The sequence below is a fragment of the Protomyctophum parallelum genome (genome assembly GCF_964188405.1).
Source record: "Protomyctophum parallelum genome assembly, chromosome: 16".
NCBI lineage: Eukaryota > Metazoa > Chordata > Actinopteri > Myctophiformes > Myctophidae > Protomyctophum > Protomyctophum parallelum.
In genome coordinates, this window is record NC_139711.1 from 45,080,985 (window position 1) to 45,100,552 (window position 19,568).

The 19,568-nt window shown below is 50.9% G+C and overlaps 1 protein-coding gene across 1 annotated transcript; it reads right to left on the reverse strand.

Annotated features, from left to right (window-relative positions):
- Positions 1-18,614: 18,614 nt before the first annotated feature.
- On the reverse strand, positions 18,615-19,040 carry LOC310873834 (vesicle transport protein GOT1B-like; the record flags this gene model as incomplete). Its single annotated transcript, XM_083786385.1, has 1 exon — positions 18,615-19,040. The coding sequence occupies one exon, from the start codon at positions 19,038-19,040 to the stop codon at positions 18,615-18,617; it is 426 nt and encodes a 141-aa protein (XP_083642511.1).
- Positions 19,041-19,568: the final 528 nt, after the last annotated feature.

Below are 19,568 nucleotides of genomic sequence, written 5' to 3' on the forward strand. Positions count from 1 at the left end.
TGGTTCACATCGACACAGAGAGGATAGGCATCACTGTCATTGTCGGGAAGAAACCTCGCATCTCCTTTATCTATAACTGTGTGTGTTTTTGAGTGGTGCAACCCAGTGTTGTTTTCGTCGACTAAAACTAAGACGAAAAATGTTCGTCGACTACCTTTTTTCACTGACTAAAACTAAATTAAAACGAATCTATGATGAATAAAACTAAGACTAAATATACTGACAATTTCGTCTACAAATAAAAACTAGACTAAAATGTTAGGAAGGGACTAGTGGACAAGAGATCCAGTTTTATGCTGGGTTGCATGCTGAAAATAGCAGATATACAATCTCACAACGCGACGCGTTGTGAGATTGTATATCTGCTATTTTCAGCATGCAACCAAAGTGTAAAATATGTCATTACAACGACATCAAGGCCTGTCAAAACACATTTTAGTCGACTAAGTCAACTGTAGATTTAGTCGACTAAAATCGTATGACATTTAGTCGACTAAAACTAGACTAAACACTAGAACATTCCAGGTGACTAAAATGTGACTAAAACTAAGTGACAACTATTCAAGAGACTATGACTAAAACTAAAATAGGAATTTGCTGCCAAAAACAACACTGGTGCAACCACTCCCTTATGGAGCTATACTGTATGTGTGTGGCTGAGTGCCTGGGTGGGTGAGCTTGTATATTAGATCTGCTGAAAAGTAAGACGTTGTGTACATTATGAGGTTTCCGCCTGACGGAGACGATATTCAACACACGTCCCCTATGGGGGCGTATTAGCTGTTCAACACACGTCCCTATGGGGGCGTATTAGCTGTTCAACACACGTCCCTATGGGGGCGTATTAGCTGTTCAATACACGTCCCTATGGGGGCGTATTAGCTGTTCAATACACGTCCCTATGGGGGCGTATTAGCTGTTCAATACACGTCCCTATGGGGGCGTATTAGCTGTTCAACACACGTCCCTATGGGGGCGTATTAGCTGTTCAACACACGTCTCTATGGGGGCGTATTAGCTGTTCATCACACGTCTCTATGGGGGCGTATTAGCTGTTCAACACACGTCCCCTATGGGGGCGTATTAGCTGTTCATCACACGTCTCTATGGGGGCGTATTAGCTGTTCATCACACGTCCCTATGGGGGCGTATTAGCTGTTCATCACACGTCTCTATGGGGGCGTATTAGCTGTTCAACACACGTCCCTATGGGGGCGTATTAGCTGTTCAACACACGTCCCTATGGGGGCGTATTAGCTGTTCAACACACGTCCCCTATGGGGGCGTATTAGCTGTTCAACACACGTCTCTATGGGGGCGTATTAGCTGTTCAACACACGTCGCTATGGGGGCGTATTAGCTGTTCAACACACGTCGCTATGGGGGCGTATTAGCTGTTCAATACACGTCCCTATGGGGGCGTATTAGCTGTTCAACACACATCCCTATGGGGGCGTATTAGCTGTTCAACACACGTCCCTATGGGGGCGTATTAGCTGTTCAACACACGTCCCTATGGGGGCGTATTAGCTGTTCAATACACGTCGCTATGGGGGCGTATTAGCTGTTCAATACACGTCCCTATGGGGGCGTATTAGCTGTTCAACACAGGTCCCTATGGGGGCGTATTAGCTGTTCAACACACGTCCCTATGGGGGCGTATTAGCTGTTCAACACACGTCCCTATGGGGGCGTATTAGCTGTTCAACACACGTCCCTATGGGGGCGTATTAGCTGTTCAATACACGTCCCTATGGGGGCGTATTAGCTGTTCAACACACGTCCCTATGGGGGCGTATTAGCTGTTCAATACACGTCCCTATGGGGGCGTATTAGCTGTTCAACACACGTCCCTATGGGGGCGTATTAGCTGTTCAATACACGTCCCTATGGGGGCGTATTAGCTGCAGGATCTCTTCTCTTCTAATGCCGTTGTCGCGGTCTGAGCGCCTCGCCGCCGCAGAGTAATGAAGTGTCAACGACGAATAAGACAAATGCTTTTGGAGATAATGGTGTTGTAGTTGATGCAGTGCACTTTTTACTTTGAACAACTGCATTATGTTTCCCCCCCCCCCCCCCCAATACTGTAGTGTAAATAAAGAGCTTGCTCTTTCTTTCTTTCTTTCTTTCTTTCTTTCTTTCTAGACAATTGACAATTTAGGCCTTTAGCAGACTCCTAATCCACACTGGGGGGACACTGGGGGACACTGGGGAGGCACTGGGGAGGCACTGGGGGGACACTGGGGAGGCACTGGGGGGACACTGGGGAGGCACTGGGGAGGCACTGGGGGGACACTGAGGAGGCACTGGGGGGACACTGGGGAGGCACTGGGGGGACACTGGGGAGGCACTGGGGTGACACTGAGGAGGCACTGGGGGGACACTGGGGAGGCACTGGGGGGACACTGAGGAGGCACTGGGGGGACACTGAGGAGGCACTGGGGGGTCACTGGGGAGGCACTGGGGGGACACTGGGGAGGCCCTGGGGAGACACTGGGGAGGCACTGGGGAGACACTGGGGAGGCACTGGGGGGACACTGGGGAGGCACTGGGGGGACACTGGGGAGACACTGGGGAGGCACTGGGGGGACACTGGGGAGGCACTGGGGGGACACTGGGGAGGCACTGGGGGGACACTGGGGAGACACTGGGGAGGCACTGGGGGGACACTGGGGAGGCACTGGGGAGACACTGGGGAGGCACTGGGGGGACACTGGGGAGACACTGGGGGGACACTGGGAGGCACTGGGGAGACACTGGGGAGGCCCTGGGGAGACACTGGGGAGGCACTGGGGAGACACTGGGGAGGCACTGGGGGGACACTGGGGAGGCACTGGGTGGACACTGGGGAGACACTGGGTGGACACTGGGGAGACACTGGGGGGACACTGGGGAGACACTGGGGGGACACTGGGGAGGCACTGGGGGGACACTGGGAGGCACTGGGGAGACACTGGGGAGGCCCTGGGGAGACACTGGGGAGGCACTGGGGAGACACTGGGGAGGCACTGGGGGGACACTGGGGAGGCACTGGGGGGACACTGGGGGGACACTGGGGAGACACTGGGGGGACACTGGGGAGGCACTGGGGGGACACTGGGGAGGCACTGGGGGGACACTGGGGAGGCACTGGGGGGACACTGGGGAGGCACTGGGGGGACACTGGGGAGGCACTGGGGGGACACTGGGGTTGTAATAAGCAGTAAGAAGCCTTAAGGCGACCGGTGACCGTATAGCGCTGACACTATACTGTACTGTATAATGTCCCTTCATTATGTCAGCACTGTTGAATTATAAGCCAGTTGTATAGTGTGTGTGTGTGTGTGTGTGTGTGTGTGTGTGTGAGAGGGTGTGTTTTACTTTGAACAACTGCATTATGTTTCCCCCCCCCCCCCCCCCCCAATACTGTAGTGTAAATAAAGAGCTTGCTCTTTCTTTCTTTCTTTCTTTCTTTCTTTCTTTCTTTCTAGACAATTGACAATTTAGGCCTTTAGCAGACTCCTAATCCACACTGGGGGGACACTGGGGGACACTGGGGAGGCACTGGGGAGGCACTGGGGGGACACTGGGGAGGCACTGGGGGGACACTGGGGAGGCACTGGGGGGACACTGAGGAGGCACTGGGGGGACACTGGGGAGGCACTGGGGGGACACTGGGGAGGCACTGGGGTGACACTGAGGAGGCACTGGGGGGACACTGGGGAGGCACTGGGGGGACACTGAGGAGGCACTGGGGGGACACTGAGGAGGCACTGGGGGGTCACTGGGGAGGCACTGGGGGGACACTGGGGAGGCCCTGGGGAGACACTGGGGAGGCACTGGGGAGACACTGGGGAGGCACTGGGGGGACACTGGGGAGGCACTGGGGGGACACTGGGGAGACACTGGGGAGGCACTGGGGGGACACTGGGGAGGCACTGGGGAGACACTGGGGAGGCACTGGGGGGACACTGGGGAGACACTGGGGGGACACTGGGGAGACACTGGGGGGACACTGGGGAGACACTGGGGGGACACTGGGGGGGCACTGGGGAGACACTGGGAGGCACTGGGGAGGCACTGGGGGGACACTGGGGAGGCACTGGGGGGACACTGGGGAGACACTGGGGGGACACTGGGGAGACACTGGGGGGACACTGGGGAGACACTGGGGGGACACTGGGGAGGCACTGGGGGGACACTGGGGAGGCACTGGGGGGACACTGGGAGGCACTGGGGAGACACTGGGGAGGCCCTGGGGAGACACTGGGGAGGCACTGGGGAGACACTGGGGAGGCACTGGGGGGACACTGGGGAGGCACTGGGTGGACACTGGGGAGACACTGGGTGGACACTGGGGAGACACTGGGGGGACACTGGGGAGACACTGGGGGGACACTGGGGAGGCACTGGGGGGACACTGGGAGGCACTGGGGAGACACTGGGGAGGCCCTGGGGAGACACTGGGGAGGCACTGGGGAGACACTGGGGAGGCACTGGGGGGACACTGGGGAGGCACTGGGGGGACACTGGGGAGGCACTGGGGGGACACTGGGGAGGCCCTGGGGAGACACTGGGGAGGCACTGGGGAGACACTGGGGAGGCACTGGGGGGACACTGGGGAGGCACTGGGGGGACACTGGGGAGACACTGGGGAGGCACTGGGGGGACACTGGGGAGGCACTGGGGAGACACTGGGGAGGCACTGGGGGGACACTGGGGAGACACTGGGGGGACACTGGGGAGACACTGGGGGGACACTGGGGGGACACTGGGGAGACACTGGGGGGACACTGGGGGGGCACTGGGGAGACACTGGGAGGCACTGGGGAGGCACTGGGGGGACACTGGGGAGGCACTGGGGGGACACTGGGGAGACACTGGGGAGGCACTGGGGGGACACTGGGGAGGCACTGGGGAGACACTGGGGAGGCACTGGGGGGACACTGGGGAGACACTGGGGGGACACTGGGGAGACACTGGGGGGACACTGGGGGGACACTGGGGAGACACTGGGGGGGCACTGGGGAGACACTGGGAGGCACTGGGGAGGCACTGGGGGGACACTGGGGAGGCACTGGGGGGACACTGGGGAGACACTGGGGGGACACTGGGGAGACACTGGGGGGACACTGGGGAGACACTGGGGGGACACTGGGGAGGCACTGGGGGGACACTGGGGAGGCACTGGGGGGACACTGGGAGGCACTGGGGAGACACTGGGGAGGCCCTGGGGAGACACTGGGGAGGCACTGGGGAGACACTGGGGAGGCACTGGGGGGACACTGGGGAGGCACTGGGTGGACACTGGGGAGACACTGGGTGGACACTGGGGAGACACTGGGGGGACACTGGGGAGACACTGGGGGGACACTGGGGAGGCACTGGGGGGACACTGGGAGGCACTGGGGAGACACTGGGGAGGCCCTGGGGAGACACTGGGGAGGCACTGGGGAGACACTGGGGAGGCACTGGGGGGACACTGGGGAGGCACTGGGGGGACACTGGGGGGACACTGGGGAGACACTGGGGGGACACTGGGGAGGCACTGGGGGGACACTGGGGAGGCACTGGGGGGACACTGGGGAGGCACTGGGGGGACACTGGGGAGGCACTGGGGGGACACTGGGAGGCACTGGGGAGACACTGGGGAGGCCCTGGGGAGACACTGGGGAGGCACTGGGGAGACACTGGGGAGGCACTGGGGGGACACTGGGGAGGCACTGGGTGGACACTGGGGAGACACTGGGTGGACACTGGGGAGACACTGGGGGGACACTGGGGAGACACTGGGGGGACACTGGGGAGGCACTGGGGGGACACTGGGAGGCACTGGGGAGACACTGGGGAGGCCCTGGGGAGACACTGGGGAGGCACTGGGGAGACACTGGGGAGGCACTGGGGGGACACTGGGGAGGCACTGGGGGGACACTGGGGGGACACTGGGGAGACACTGGGGGGACACTGGGGAGGCACTGGGGGGACACTGGGGAGGCACTGGGGGGACACTGGGGAGGCACTGGGGGGACACTGGGGAGGCACTGGGGGGACACTGGGGAGACACTGGGGTTGTAATAAGCAGTAAGAAGCCTTAAGGCGACCGGTGACCGTATAGCGCTGACACTATACTGTACTGTATAATGTCCCTTCATTATGTCAGCACTGTTGAATTATAAGCCAGTTGTATAGTGTGTGTGTGTGTGTGTGTGTGAGAGGGTGTGTGTGTGTGTGTGTGTGTGTGTGTGTGTGTGTGTGTGTGTGTGTGTGTGTGTGTGTGTGTGTGTGTGTGTGTGTGTGTGTGTGTGTGTGTGTGTGTGTGTGTGTGTAGCGTGTTGAAAGGCTTGGTGTAATAATAATAAGGGGTGATCATTTGGAGAACGCAGGGCTTCGGTCAGCGGTATAACTTATCATCGCCATTAGAGTTCCAGAGGGTTTGACTTCCAGTCAGCTCAATCAGTATAGCCTTGGAAACGTGTTTTATCACATTTTGGGCCAGCTGGAACTCCTTTTGGTGTTATAGCATTATGCTATGCTTTAGCTATTGAAAAATAGATCTTTACAAGCTCATATACGAGCTTGTATAGATCTGCTATTTAAAAAATCGATTTCGTCAGGATGTATACAGAAGACATTTTTAGAATCTGATCTCAGGTCAAAATGGGTTATTTCCACACTGTAAAACCCTGGAACATGTGACACGTTTAAACCTAAACACCATGTGTGTAATAATAAAATGCCAAATGTTTATTAATGGTCATAAAATACAGTAGAACACGAGTTCACTCAAACACCTCACGAGAACACCTAGTGTTTGAATTCTAAACACCTATAATATGACTGACTTTGATTGTAAAAACTAAACACGTTTATGTGTTTAAAAAGTGTTACAGGCGATTAAACATGTTCTTCTGTTTATAATCTAAACACTGTGACACGTTTAAAAAGTGTTACAGGCGATTAAACATGTTCTTCTGTTTATAATCTAAACACTGTGACACGTTTAAAAAGTGTTACAAATATGTGTTTCAAACAGTTTATAACCTAAACGCTTGGGTTTAGTGTGCATGATGCAGCTCAGTCAATAAAAAGAGATTGCAGAGCTTTGGGGCGAAGTCGTGTGTAGAAAAAAGAGACAATAATTGAGAATGTCACGTCGAGGCGTCTCTCTCTCCCTCAAAAAGAAAAAGACACAACGTGCCTGTCGGTCACCCTCTCCCTGCCTCTGTGAAGAGAGTAATGGGAAGAAAAGAGGGGGATTAACCCATTTTGCGTGGGAACCCATTTTGGTGTTAGCATTACGTTATGCTTTAGCTATTGAAAAATAGCAGATCTACAAGCTCATAGCACGCCACCGAGTGGCGCGCTACGAGCTGTGTAGGTCTGCTATTTTTTTTTATTATCGAAGAACCACTGACATTACATACACACTAAACCCAAGCGTTTAGGTTATAAACAGTTTTAAACACATATTTGTAACACTTTTTAAACGTGTCACAGTGTTTAGATTATAAACAGAAGAACATGTTTAATCGCCTGTAACACTTTTTAAACACATAAACGTGTTTAGTTTTTACAATCAAAGTCAGTCATATTATAGGCGTTTAGAATTTGAACACTAGGTGTTCTCGTGAGGTGTTTGAGTGAACTCGTGTTCTACTGTATTTTATGACCATTAATAAACATTTGGCATTTTATTATTACACACATGGTGTTTAGGTTTAAACGTGTCACATGTTCCAGGGATTTACAATGTAGAAACAGCTTTTTAGAATCTGATCTCAGGTCGGAAACACGGCTTTTTCAGAAAACTGTCAGCGTGTATATATAGAAGACATTTTTTGAATCTGATCTCAGGTCAGAATGGGTTAACGTCGGGAGAATAAAGGACGGAGAGGAAGGAAAAGAGAGGGAAGGAGAGAAAAGAGGAGGAGCCGTCAGTCATGTGACGGACGCTGCGTGGCGAGCGGCGGGGCCTGAAAAACCAATTTCAGGTGTTCTCCATAATTGCACCTTCCCCCCCCCCCCCCCCGTGCGTTAACCCATTCTGACCTGAGATCAGATTCATACGAGGTTTCCGCCGGACACACACTGGTCTGATGAACCCATTCTGACCTGAGATCAGATTTAAAAAAATGTCAGTCGTTCTTAGATTTTTCAGAAAATAGCAGACCTACAAGCTCATAGCGCGCCACTCGGTGGCGCGCTATGAGCTTGTAGATCTGCTATTTTTAAATAGCTAAAGCATAACATGATGCTGACACCAAAATGGGTGCCCGGTCAGAATGGATTAACAGCATAACAGCACCAGTTCGTGCTGGCCTGCCACACACACACACACACACACACGCGCGCACATGTGCACACACGCACACGCACACGCACACGCACACGCACACGCACACGCACACGCACAAGCTAAAATCTAATATAGGATTATACAAATCCTCTTTATTTTCATTTTAGCTGGCTTTGGGGGCTTGTAAACGGTGCGATCGAACCCGGTCTGGCCTGCTGATTTTGGGGACACGTACGGGACGTTTGTGGCTATAGGGCCAGTCATGGCTGTGGGCTGGGAGCAGACACGCAGAGGGTAACCCTAACCCAGGGCCACTGGCTGTGGGCTGGGAGCAGACATGCAGAGGGTAACCCTAACCCAGGGCCACTGGCTGTGGGCTGGGAGCAGACACGCAGAGGGTAACCCTAACCCAGGGCCACTGGCTGTGGGCTGGGAGCAGAAACGCAGAGGGTAACCCTAACCCAGGGCCACTGGCTGTGGGCTGGGAGCAGACACGCAGAGGGTAACCCTAACCCAGGGCCACTGGCTGTGGGCTGGGAGCAGACACGCAGAGGGTAACCCTAACCCAGGGCCACTGGCTGTGGGCTGGGAGCAGACACGCAGAGGGTAACCCTAACCCAGGGCCTCTGGCTGTGGGCTGGGAGCAGACACGCAGAGGGTAACCCTAACCCAGGGCCACTGGCTGTGGGCTGGGAGCAGACACGCAGAGGGTAACCCTAACCCAGGGCCACTCATGGCTGTGGGCTGGGAGCAGACACGCAGAGGGTAACCCTAACCCAGGGCCACTGGCTGGGAGCAGACACGCAGAGGGTAACCCTAACCCAGGGCCTCTGGCTGTGGGCTGGGAGCAGACACGCAGAGGGTAACCCTAACCCAGGGCCACTGGCTGTGGGCTGGGAGCAGACACGCAGAGGGTAACCCTAACCCAGGGCCACTGGCTGTGGGCTGGGAGCAGACACGCAGAGGGTAACCCTAACCCAGGGCCACTCATGGCTGTGGGCTGGGAGCAGACACGCAGAGGGTAACCCTAACCCAGGGCCACTGGCTGTGGGCTGGGAGCAGACACGCAGAGGGTAACCCTAACCCAGGGCCACTGGCTGTGGGCTGGGAGCAGACACGCAAAGGGTAACCCTAACCCAGGGCCCACTGGCTGTGGGCTGGGAGCAGACACGCAGAGGGTAACCCTAACCCAGGGCCACTGGCTGTGGGCTGGGAGCAGACACGCAGAGGGTAACCCTAACCCAGGGCCACTGGCTGTGGGCTGGGAGCAGACACGCAGAGGGTAACCCTAACCCAGGGCCCACTGGCTGTGGGCTGGGAGCAGACACGCAGAGGGTAACCCTAACCCAGGGCCCACTGGCTGTGGGCTGGGAGCAGACACGCAGAGGGTAACCCTAACCCAGGCCCACTGGCTGTGGGCTGGGAGCAGACACGCAGAGGGTAACCCTAACCCAGGGCCACTCATGGCTGTGGGCTGGGAGCAGACACGCAGAGGGTAACCCTAACCCAGGGCCACTGGCTGTGGGCTGGGAGCAGACACGCAGAGGGTAACCCTAACCCAGGGCCACTGGCTGTGGGCTGGGAGCAGACACGCAGAGGGTAACCCTAACCCAGGGCCACTGGCTGTGGGCTGGGAGCAGACACGCAGAGGGTAACCCTAACCCAGGGCCACTGGCTGTGGGCTGGGAGCAGACACGCAGAGGGTAACCCTAACCCAGGGCCACTGGCTGTGCAGGGATGGGAGCAGACACGCAGAGGGTAGCCCTAACCCAGGGCCACTGGCTGTGCAGGGATGGGAGCAGACACGCAGAGGGTAACCCTAACCCAGGGCCACTGGCTGTGGGCTGGGAGCAGACACGCAGAGAGAGGGCTGCTCTACAGTCAATTACACTCGTCTTAAGTCGTGTTAGGGGAGTCAAAGAGCTTAAATGCTTGACATTTGCTGCTCTGAGGGCAACTTTTGAATGCTGCTCTCGCTGTGAAAGAATATACATTCAAAGATTTGCGCTCGTTTAAAAAATAGCAGATATACAAGCTTATAGCACGCCACTCGATGAGCTTGTGTATCTGCATTTTCTTCAATAGCCTAATGTTTAAAATAATGGTTACATTGGTCAAAAGCTGAATGGCATAATATGCAAACTGCCATTAAAGTGAATTGCTCCCAGTCGGGTCATTATTTCTGCTCCTGTCAGAGACATAGATCTGCATGCATGATTGATTGATTGATTGATTATTTATGTATTTCCGTGTCCTGCACACAATGTGTCCAACCCTCATGGGTTTATAAGGTCACATTCTCACCTAATACTTCGGTAGACTCATGCGTATGGGCGGAGATTTTGGGATTCTTGCATATTTAATTTGCTGCGGTTTGCCTTCACACTGTCATCCGTAGCAATTGGAAACGCAGCAGGGGGGACCTTTATCAATGTGTTCCATTCATAAACCTACAACACAGTGAAATCTATTGTGATAAAAGTATAGTCATAACGTGCATGTGTCGTGCCGTCTGGGACTGGACCCCCCTCTCTCTCTCTCTCTCTCTCTCTCTCTCTCTCTCTCTCTCTCTCTCTCTCTCTCACTAGTCTATACGCACGCAGCCACACACTGTTCTTTTGGGCATGCAGGCACAGCGCTGAGCGCACTGATATAACAGACAGCAGCGCAAAATGTTTACACGTTTATTGAGATGAAAGTTCCAGTCCCCACTAGTCCCCACACAGTGACAGCACTCCATGTTTACGGCACGCACAGACAGACAGAATATTCTGTAGGCTATAATACTATTACACTGCACTGCAGTGTTTATGTGTTTTCTTAAGCAATTGATTAATGTACTCGTCCTCATTTCGATCAGGGCTTCAGTCTCCTCATTCGACCACGTCTATCCACGGTAATGGGACATCTTTGCGCTGCGTAAAATATGCCTTCTCCGTCTCCAACTGTGTTCAGCTTCTCACCCGCCACATTGTTTGCTTCATTTCCTTTATTTACTGCGGATTGCATTCACACCTGCACCGAATCGTAATCAAGTGCGATTGGAAGCGAAGCGAAACCCCCGTTTTTGCTCTGAGTATAATGCGGTTCTTTGATACGCATTACGATTCGAATGAGCTCCTTCACACATGCCAAACGAAGTGCACTTTCTGAAAATGCGCAGCAGAATTCGTTTTAATCGCAGCAAAGCTCTCTGGTATGAATGTGACCTAAGACACCATTTCCCGCAGTTTGCTCTGTCTATATATCTAAGGCTCTGGGGAGAGTCAGCCTGGCCAGCAGACCTCTGGCATCACTATGGCTCAGACATAACCACAAACAAGCCCATATATATATAGGCATAAGTAGAGATATATGCACATAATAATAGGGGCGTCAGTGAGTGGCGCAGCGGTATAGAGGTTGTACGGTAGAACAGCCGTGTGGGAACCGTGAGGTTCCCGGTTCGATCCCTGTGGTGCTCCCCCAGAGTTATAGTGTCGAAGTGTCCTCGAGGCAAGACTCTGAACCCCTATACTTGCTCCCGATGTGCAGGTTATCGGTGCCTTGCATGGTTTCCTGAATGAATGTGTGTGTGTGTGTGTGTGTGTGTGTGCGCCCGTGCGCGTGTGCGTCCGTCCGTGCGTGTGTGAATGGGTGAATGTAATGCACAAGTAAAGCGCCTTGGATAAAAGCGCTATATAAATGCACCATTTACCATTTAATACGGTCATGATGTGCTGATATAAAACTCAGCGCGTGCATTGGCTCGAGGGAGGAGTAGAGATAAGTAGTCTGTGGTTTTCCTGAACCGCCGATCCGAGCGACGCGTCTATATAGGGCCATACTGTATATGGATATACAGTAGATCTCTCCATCTTGAAATATACAGTGCAGTGAAATATATAGCAGTATTCACACCCTCATTCAAAAATCTGTATTCTTTCTGATCAATCTACACACAATAACCCCAATAATCACAAATTGGAATTTTATTCCTAGCATTTTTTCTGCAGAGAAGAATGGGGGAAAAATACCCCAAATTCAAAGTGTGCCAAGCTTGTATAGCATCATTCCCTAAAAGGAATTACTGCCAAAGGTGCATCAGCAAAGTACTAAATCAAGAGTGTGAATAATTGTGACCAGATTTGACTGAGAGACTGCCATCGCGCACATTCCAGCTTTTCACCAGAGGAGATTTTTTTTGTTTGTTTTTGTTTTTCAAAATGAGTTAATAGCACAGGCAGACTCTTCACATACTAGAGCATGTCTGAAATAAGTGTCAAAGTTGAAATTGACATGTAAATATGAAAAAAAATGCTTAAACATTATTGTAATGTTAGAGACCACAGAAGTGAACCTTTCAAGCCTGTTTTCTCAACTCGCTGTTTTCTGCCAGACATTACTCTATAAGCCATATCTCCAAAACTGGTGGGTCAAACTGAACAACCAATATGTCAATTTGAAGCTACGATTCCCTGCTTTGATATGAAATGAAAAAACTAAAATTCAAAAAAATCCAATGGCAGTCTACCAGTCAAATTTGGTCACAATTATGTACTTTGTGTTTTTCCAGTTTCTTATTTTTAATAATGAATTAACAAAATATTCATCATTATGTGGTATTGTGTGTAGATTGATGAGGGGGAAAAAAAATGAATCACTTTTGAAGAAATGAGGGTGTAACAAAACAAAATGTGGACAAAGTGCAGGAGTGTGAATACCTTCCGGAATGCGCTGCATACCGTGGTTTATGCTGTGTGAAAACAATAATAGCGATTGTCCCCCAAACCCCACCTCCAGTCACCGAGGAGGGAACAACTTTGAAACTGCTCACTCTTCACTTTGTTTCCTTCGTTTATTTCCACACACTCAGTTGAATTAGACCTGCGGTGAATAGATAATCTTTAGTTGTGCTTTAGGAGAAAAGTATATGTTCTAGGGGGTAAGTTGTAGCCGTATAATGATAGCACAAAGCATTTGAGCGTTTTGCGCTCGCGGGGAGTCAGGACCAGAGAGGAGTTTACTGGCAGTGTTTCATTCTGTAGGGCTCAGGTACGCCCGAAGGACACATGTAGGGGAGGAACGCTATTAACCAGATGGTGGAGTAGCTCTGGTCCATAGCCTTCTACTGCTTCTACCATTCTGCCCTGCGCCGTATAAGGCTATGGGACTTTCAGTTTTAAATCTCAAATCGAAATCAGACCAGCCTCTCCTCTTTAGCGTGAATAAAAAGAAGTGCGTCCACTAAGGAAAGTAGGCTTTCTAATGACACAACCCGCCTTTGTTTTGGTGAGTAGCAAAAACGTTCTTTTTATTTACACCAAAGAGGAGAGGCTGGTCTGATTTCGATTTGAGATTTAAAACGTAAAGCAGTATAGCAGTGGAAAAAAGTACTCACATTTTTTACCCATTTAGGCCTGATGTCGAAATTAAAAAAAAAAGTCTTCTAAATCCTGACAGTTTTCTGAAATACTCATGTTTCTATATCATTGGTGCTCAATATTTCATGTCAAGGCCAGGACCCCAAAAATGATATGTAATTGGCCGCCGACCCCCCCATCTGAAAATATGTTATTCCAGGAACCCAACGTTGGCTCTGAAAATAATAATATTTAAACATATTTAATATTTAAAAGGGATTCCCGTCCAGAATGGATTAACCAGATGGTAGAGTATAGCAGCGGAAAAAAAGTACTCAATTTTTTTACTTAAGTAAAATTATCAATACTGCAATGTAGAAGTACTTCTACTCATGTAGAAGTTACAAGCAAAAGTCTGGAGCTCAAAATGCACAGTCTGCAATACGAGATACACTGAGCACGAACACTTCGTGGAAGTTTTGTTCATGGACGTTTGTTAACGATTGCTTCAATTAACAGGGAGTGAAAGGCAGGGACGGAATGGTGTTTGTGTGTGTGTGTCTGTGTGTGTGTGTTTGTGTGTGTGTGTGTGTGTGTGTGTGTGTGTGTGTGTGTGTGTGTGTGTGTGTGTGTGTGTGTGTGTGTGTGTGTGTGTGTGTGCGCGCGCGTCCGCGTCCGTGTGTGCGTGCGTGCGCTTGTTTCCTACCTTCAATAAGGTCGTCAGGTGTATCTACAGAAAGATAAGATGTTTCTCTTATCGTGTTTGGTGTGCGCACGCACGCACGCAATTATGTGCGCGCGCACACACACACACACACACACACACACACACACACACACACACACACACACACACACACACACACACACACACACACACACACACACACTTCCCAGGTGGTTAGCTATAATGCTTCATTATATACTTTCTAAGTAAAGAGGTTGTTATTTGCAGTCTTAAGCAAAGGCTACCAAAGGTGTAATGTATTTTAGACCATGTTTGTGTTATTCAGACAGATGCTAGATTAATTTGTTTACTTGGTATCCATCCTAGTTTCCATAGTTTCAATATATTCTTTTTTCATAATGTTGTTTGGACAGATGCTATACCTTGTTTATCTTCAAGTTCAAAATCACACTTTTGTGAAGCGAGCGCTGCCTTTTATCATATGATTATTTACAGGCCCACATTAAACCAATCTGAACGGGAACCCATTTTGGTGTTAGCATCATGTTGTGCTTTAGCTATTGAAAAATAGCAGATCTACAAGCTCATAGCGCGCCACCGAGTGGCGCGATACGAGCTTGTAGGTCTGCTATTTTTGAAAAATCGAAGAACGACTGACATTTTTAGAATCTGATCTCAGGTCAGAATGAGTTAATCAGACCAGTGTGTGTCCAGTGGAAAAACCTCGTATGAATCTGATCTCAGGTCAGAATGGGTTAAGTCACAGCCTCACAGGGCCTAAAAAAAGGTTTATACAGAATATCATGTTCATACGGAATTAATACACAAAGCCACGTATGTGTAAATGGATAAATAAAATAAAAAAAATAAAAATCAGAACAGAACAAAAAGTCACACTAGTGTTAAAGGACCACTTCACCACTTTTCAACCTATCTTCATATAATAGGTCCTCACTAATAATCATGATAAAATGGCACGATTTGTTTCTACTCAGTCTGTGTCTCATAGGAGGGCTGTGGGCAGTTTAGAAACCGTCTTCCAGTGACATCATCATTAGCCAGATTATTTCTTAAACAATATTGTTTTTACAAAAATGTTTAGATTTTCATTATCGTGAGAACGATGGCTTCCATTTTCGCATTGCAACTTTTCAGGACTAGAAAGCCTGCCGTTTCTATTAGCTTGTATTCCCCATCGATGATGTCACTGGAAGACGGCTTCTGAACTACCCACAGCCCTCCTATGAGACACAGACAGAGTAGAAAGAAATTGCGCCATTTTATCATGATTATTAGTGAGGACCTATTATATGAAGATAGGTTGAAAAGTGGTGAAGTGGTCCTTTAACACATTTAGACCTGAGGACGATTCTACAGTTTTCAGAGAAACCCATGTTTCCATGTGACTGGTGCTCAACCTTTTTCACGCCAAGGACCCCCAAAAGAAATATATGTAATTGGCCGCCGACCCCCATCTGAAAATATGTTGTTCCAGGGACTCCCCCCAGAAGCAAAGATTTGAGTTAAAAAAAACATTCGCTCTGCAAAGATTTGCGGCACACTTTCACGATAAAGAAAATAGCAATACAAGCTCGTATATAGCTTGTAGATCTGCTATTTTTCAATAGCTACAGTATAACATAATGGCCCTCCCAGTCCTGGAGACTTGGTCGATATACAGGTGACATGTTGTACGGAGGTGTAAATTCATCATTGGTTCTCAAAGTGCCACATAGTCCAGGGATCTGGACGCCTACAGCTGGAAAGTGGGTGAGCTTTCTTTTTTATCTATTATATTTTTGGGTACTTTTTATTCAGCTTAACCCATTCTGACCTGAGATCAGATTCATACGAGCTTTCCACATGGACACACACTGGTCTGATTAACCCATTCTGACCTGAGATCAGATTCTAAAAATGTCAGTCGTTCTTCGATTTTTTTTCAAAAATAGCAGACCTACAAGCTCGTATCGCGCCACTTGGTGGCGAGATATGAGCTTGTAGATCTGCTATTTTTCAATAGCTAAAGCATAACATGATGCCGACACCAGAATGGGTTAAGTGGTTAGATAGATGTAAAAGAAATCACACCCGTGTGAAGTGAGGGGCGCTCTTATCGCCGGGCCTGTGTCCCAACGTTACTCCATCCATATAGAGCGTCGCAGTCCCTCCCCCTTTCAGAACGACGAGTGGCCCAGGAAATAAATCCCAATGCATTTTCCTCATAGGCATTTATTAAAGTATTTATTTAAAGACGGTTACGCCGCGGACAAAGCCAACTCGGATCGTGACAAATCATGACAATGAACACAATGTTTTGGGCCGATCAAATAAATTATAAGAAGAAAAAACAAAACAAATAGTGTTGTCTCCTGCCTTTATTTTCTTCTTTCTAATGATTTGATCGGCCCAAAACATTGTGTTCATTGTCATGATTTGTCACGATCCGAGTTGGCTTTGTCCGCGGCGTAACCGTCTTTAAATAAATACTTCAAGAAATGCCTATGAGGAAAATGAACGGCGATTTATTTTTCCGGGTCTCTCGAGGGGGGCGGGACTGCGACGCTCTATAGCGTTGTCTGGGAGCTTTACAGAGTCACAGTGAGCGGACTTCTATATCGCCTTGTGCACGGTTTGGTCCTGCTGCTGCCATCCTGTAGACGTGCCAGTTCTACTCTTTCTGCCATCTATGTATAAATGCACCACGTCTCTGTGTGTGTGTGTGTGTGTGTGTGTGTGTGTAATCCACGTAAATTGAGAACCGTTCGCCCCACCGACTCCACCACAGGGAGTGCATGTGTCCGGTGTTGAGTCGGACCATAGACTGTAAAAACACATAATGGACAAAGCATTCTCCGGGTCTGATATGGACGTATGAGATGAAGCCTGTCAGTCCTTGAATTGTAAATCGCCATCTTTCTATAGATCCGTTTGGGCCCAGCTGGCCCATTGGCTGGCTCCGTTTGGGCCCAGCTGGCCCATTGGCTGGCCCAGACAACGAGGCGGGACCCCCCTTCTTCTTCGTTGGTTTTTATTTTGACTCGAACGGGGGGTGGATCCCGATCATAGACTGTAACGGTAGCCACGCCCCTCAGAACATACTCCACTTTATGGTCATTTTATTTTTAATAAATGGGACCATACTTTTCCAAAAATAATATTATGACATTAGAAATGAGACTTTAAACTAGTGACTGGAAGCAGAAAGTATTCATGACCATGTTTATTAAGTTAAAATACAGTCTAGGTGAAGTTGGGCCCAAATACATGGACCTCTATGGAGCTATGGGTTTTTTTTGGGCCCAATGACAGACAGCGCCACAACAGGCCATTATATGAACTTTTAGGAAGTCCCGATTTCCTTAGTGGCTTCACAAAAGATCTGTCTGACTGACTGCCCCCCTGAGTCGGTCGGACACACGGCTGTCCATAACCGCCACAAACGGCTCCGGTCAGGCTCTGCCAGCTGGACCTAACCTCACATTGAGATTAGGCAACACATTTCATATTTGGGCATACCGGAGACAGAACTCCATACATAGGATTTAAGGGACACAAGAGAGACAAAGATACAGGAGTCTCCATATATGGGCATAAAAGGGACAGAGACAGATGGGTGGAACAACGGGTACTTTACATTATAGCACTGACGAAGGTCTTAGGACCGAAACGTTTGCTTTTTTAATTGCACTTTGAGCACAGATCACTTTATGAGCATTTTGTTATACAGTGAGCGAGTCTTTTTCCTGTCAAGTTCTCGAGACCACCGCTCCTGTAGTCAAGTTTAAAAAAAAAAAGTTGGGAAGAAAGGCAGTTTTTTCTGTTTGGAACGGGTACTCTGACACAATGGGTACAACGGGTACTCTGAAGCCCGACACACACCATCTGCGACCGCCGCCACGGTACAGTATTGCCGCGCGCCATAGCCGCACGGCAACACCAACAGGACTTGGCGCGCTACCACGCGGCTGGGGAGTTTTGTTGACTAATATTCCATTGCCACGCCCACGGATAGCCGGGTGGAGGCCGCCGCGCGGCAACGCCTGGAAAATAGAACAGCGGTGCATCGGCGCGGCAGGCGAGGCGGGACCGCGCGCCAGCGCGCGTCGGACGCAGCCGGTGTGCGATAGGTTCATTGAAAATAATGGCGGCGACGCGCGGGGGACGCAGCCTGTGTGTGGTGGCGATGCTTAACACAACGGGTACAACGGGGTAGCGCATAGCCCGGGGTGGGCCATGGATCTCCAACTTCCACCGTTGACCGACTCTGTGCTCTACATCCGGGCACCACCGTTCTAGTACTCTGTGATCACACCACGGTGTTGCCGTCGCCCAGCCGGTCCACGAATCCACGGATGAGCGGCATGTTCAGGGCGGTGCCCAGGACGGGTACGCTCCGGGCCACGCCCACCGCCACGGGGAGGAGGCCGCGGAACAGCAGGTACAGGCCGTACGCCTCCAGGGCCACGCCCACCAGGGGCCAGCGCATCAGCACCAGCAGCACGCCGCCCAGGAAGAACGCCGTGGCCTTCACCTTCTTCCTCTGGAAGAAGAAGCGGAAGGTCTTCTCCAGGCCCACGGCGAACGCCAGGCCGGCGACGAACAGCAGGTTCCCCATGGCCATGAGGGCTTTGTCGAAGAACAGGAGCATCCCGAAGAAGAAGAAGAACACGCCGAAGCCCGTCAGCCCCATGCCGATCTTCTGGGAGTCCGAGAGACCCAGAAGAGACAGCATCGTTTCAGCGATGACGCGGACGGACGGCTCACGACGGAAATATCAATATGCGTTTGTTTCCGTTCAGTTGTGGGTGGAATGGTCCTGGGACAAAAACAGTGGAACAAATTGAAAAGGGGGGGGGGGGAAACACCTTCGCTTTTCAAAATGTAATACTGGAGCATCTGACTTGTTCTGCACGTTTCATTCAATTGCAGGGGTGACTAATGATGTTTCGGCTTGCGTCTTTCCTCAAACAGTCCAGTGGCCAAACCTATTGAATGCACATTGTGCGACAAACAGTCCTCTGGATAATCTCGTCGGCTGCCTGAATGGGGTGAGAACTCGCAGCCACCTCGCGGCCCTGTTTTGAGCTCATGAATCCAACTTTGGTGACATCACCGTGACGTCTGCCATGCCCCCCCCCCCCCCCCCCCCACAAATGGAGGGAAATGTTGTCAGACTTTCTTGCCCAAATATGGAGGTCTGTGATGTCAGACCGGTGTATACAAGTACTCTGATCAGCAATATCTCTTACCCGATGACGCA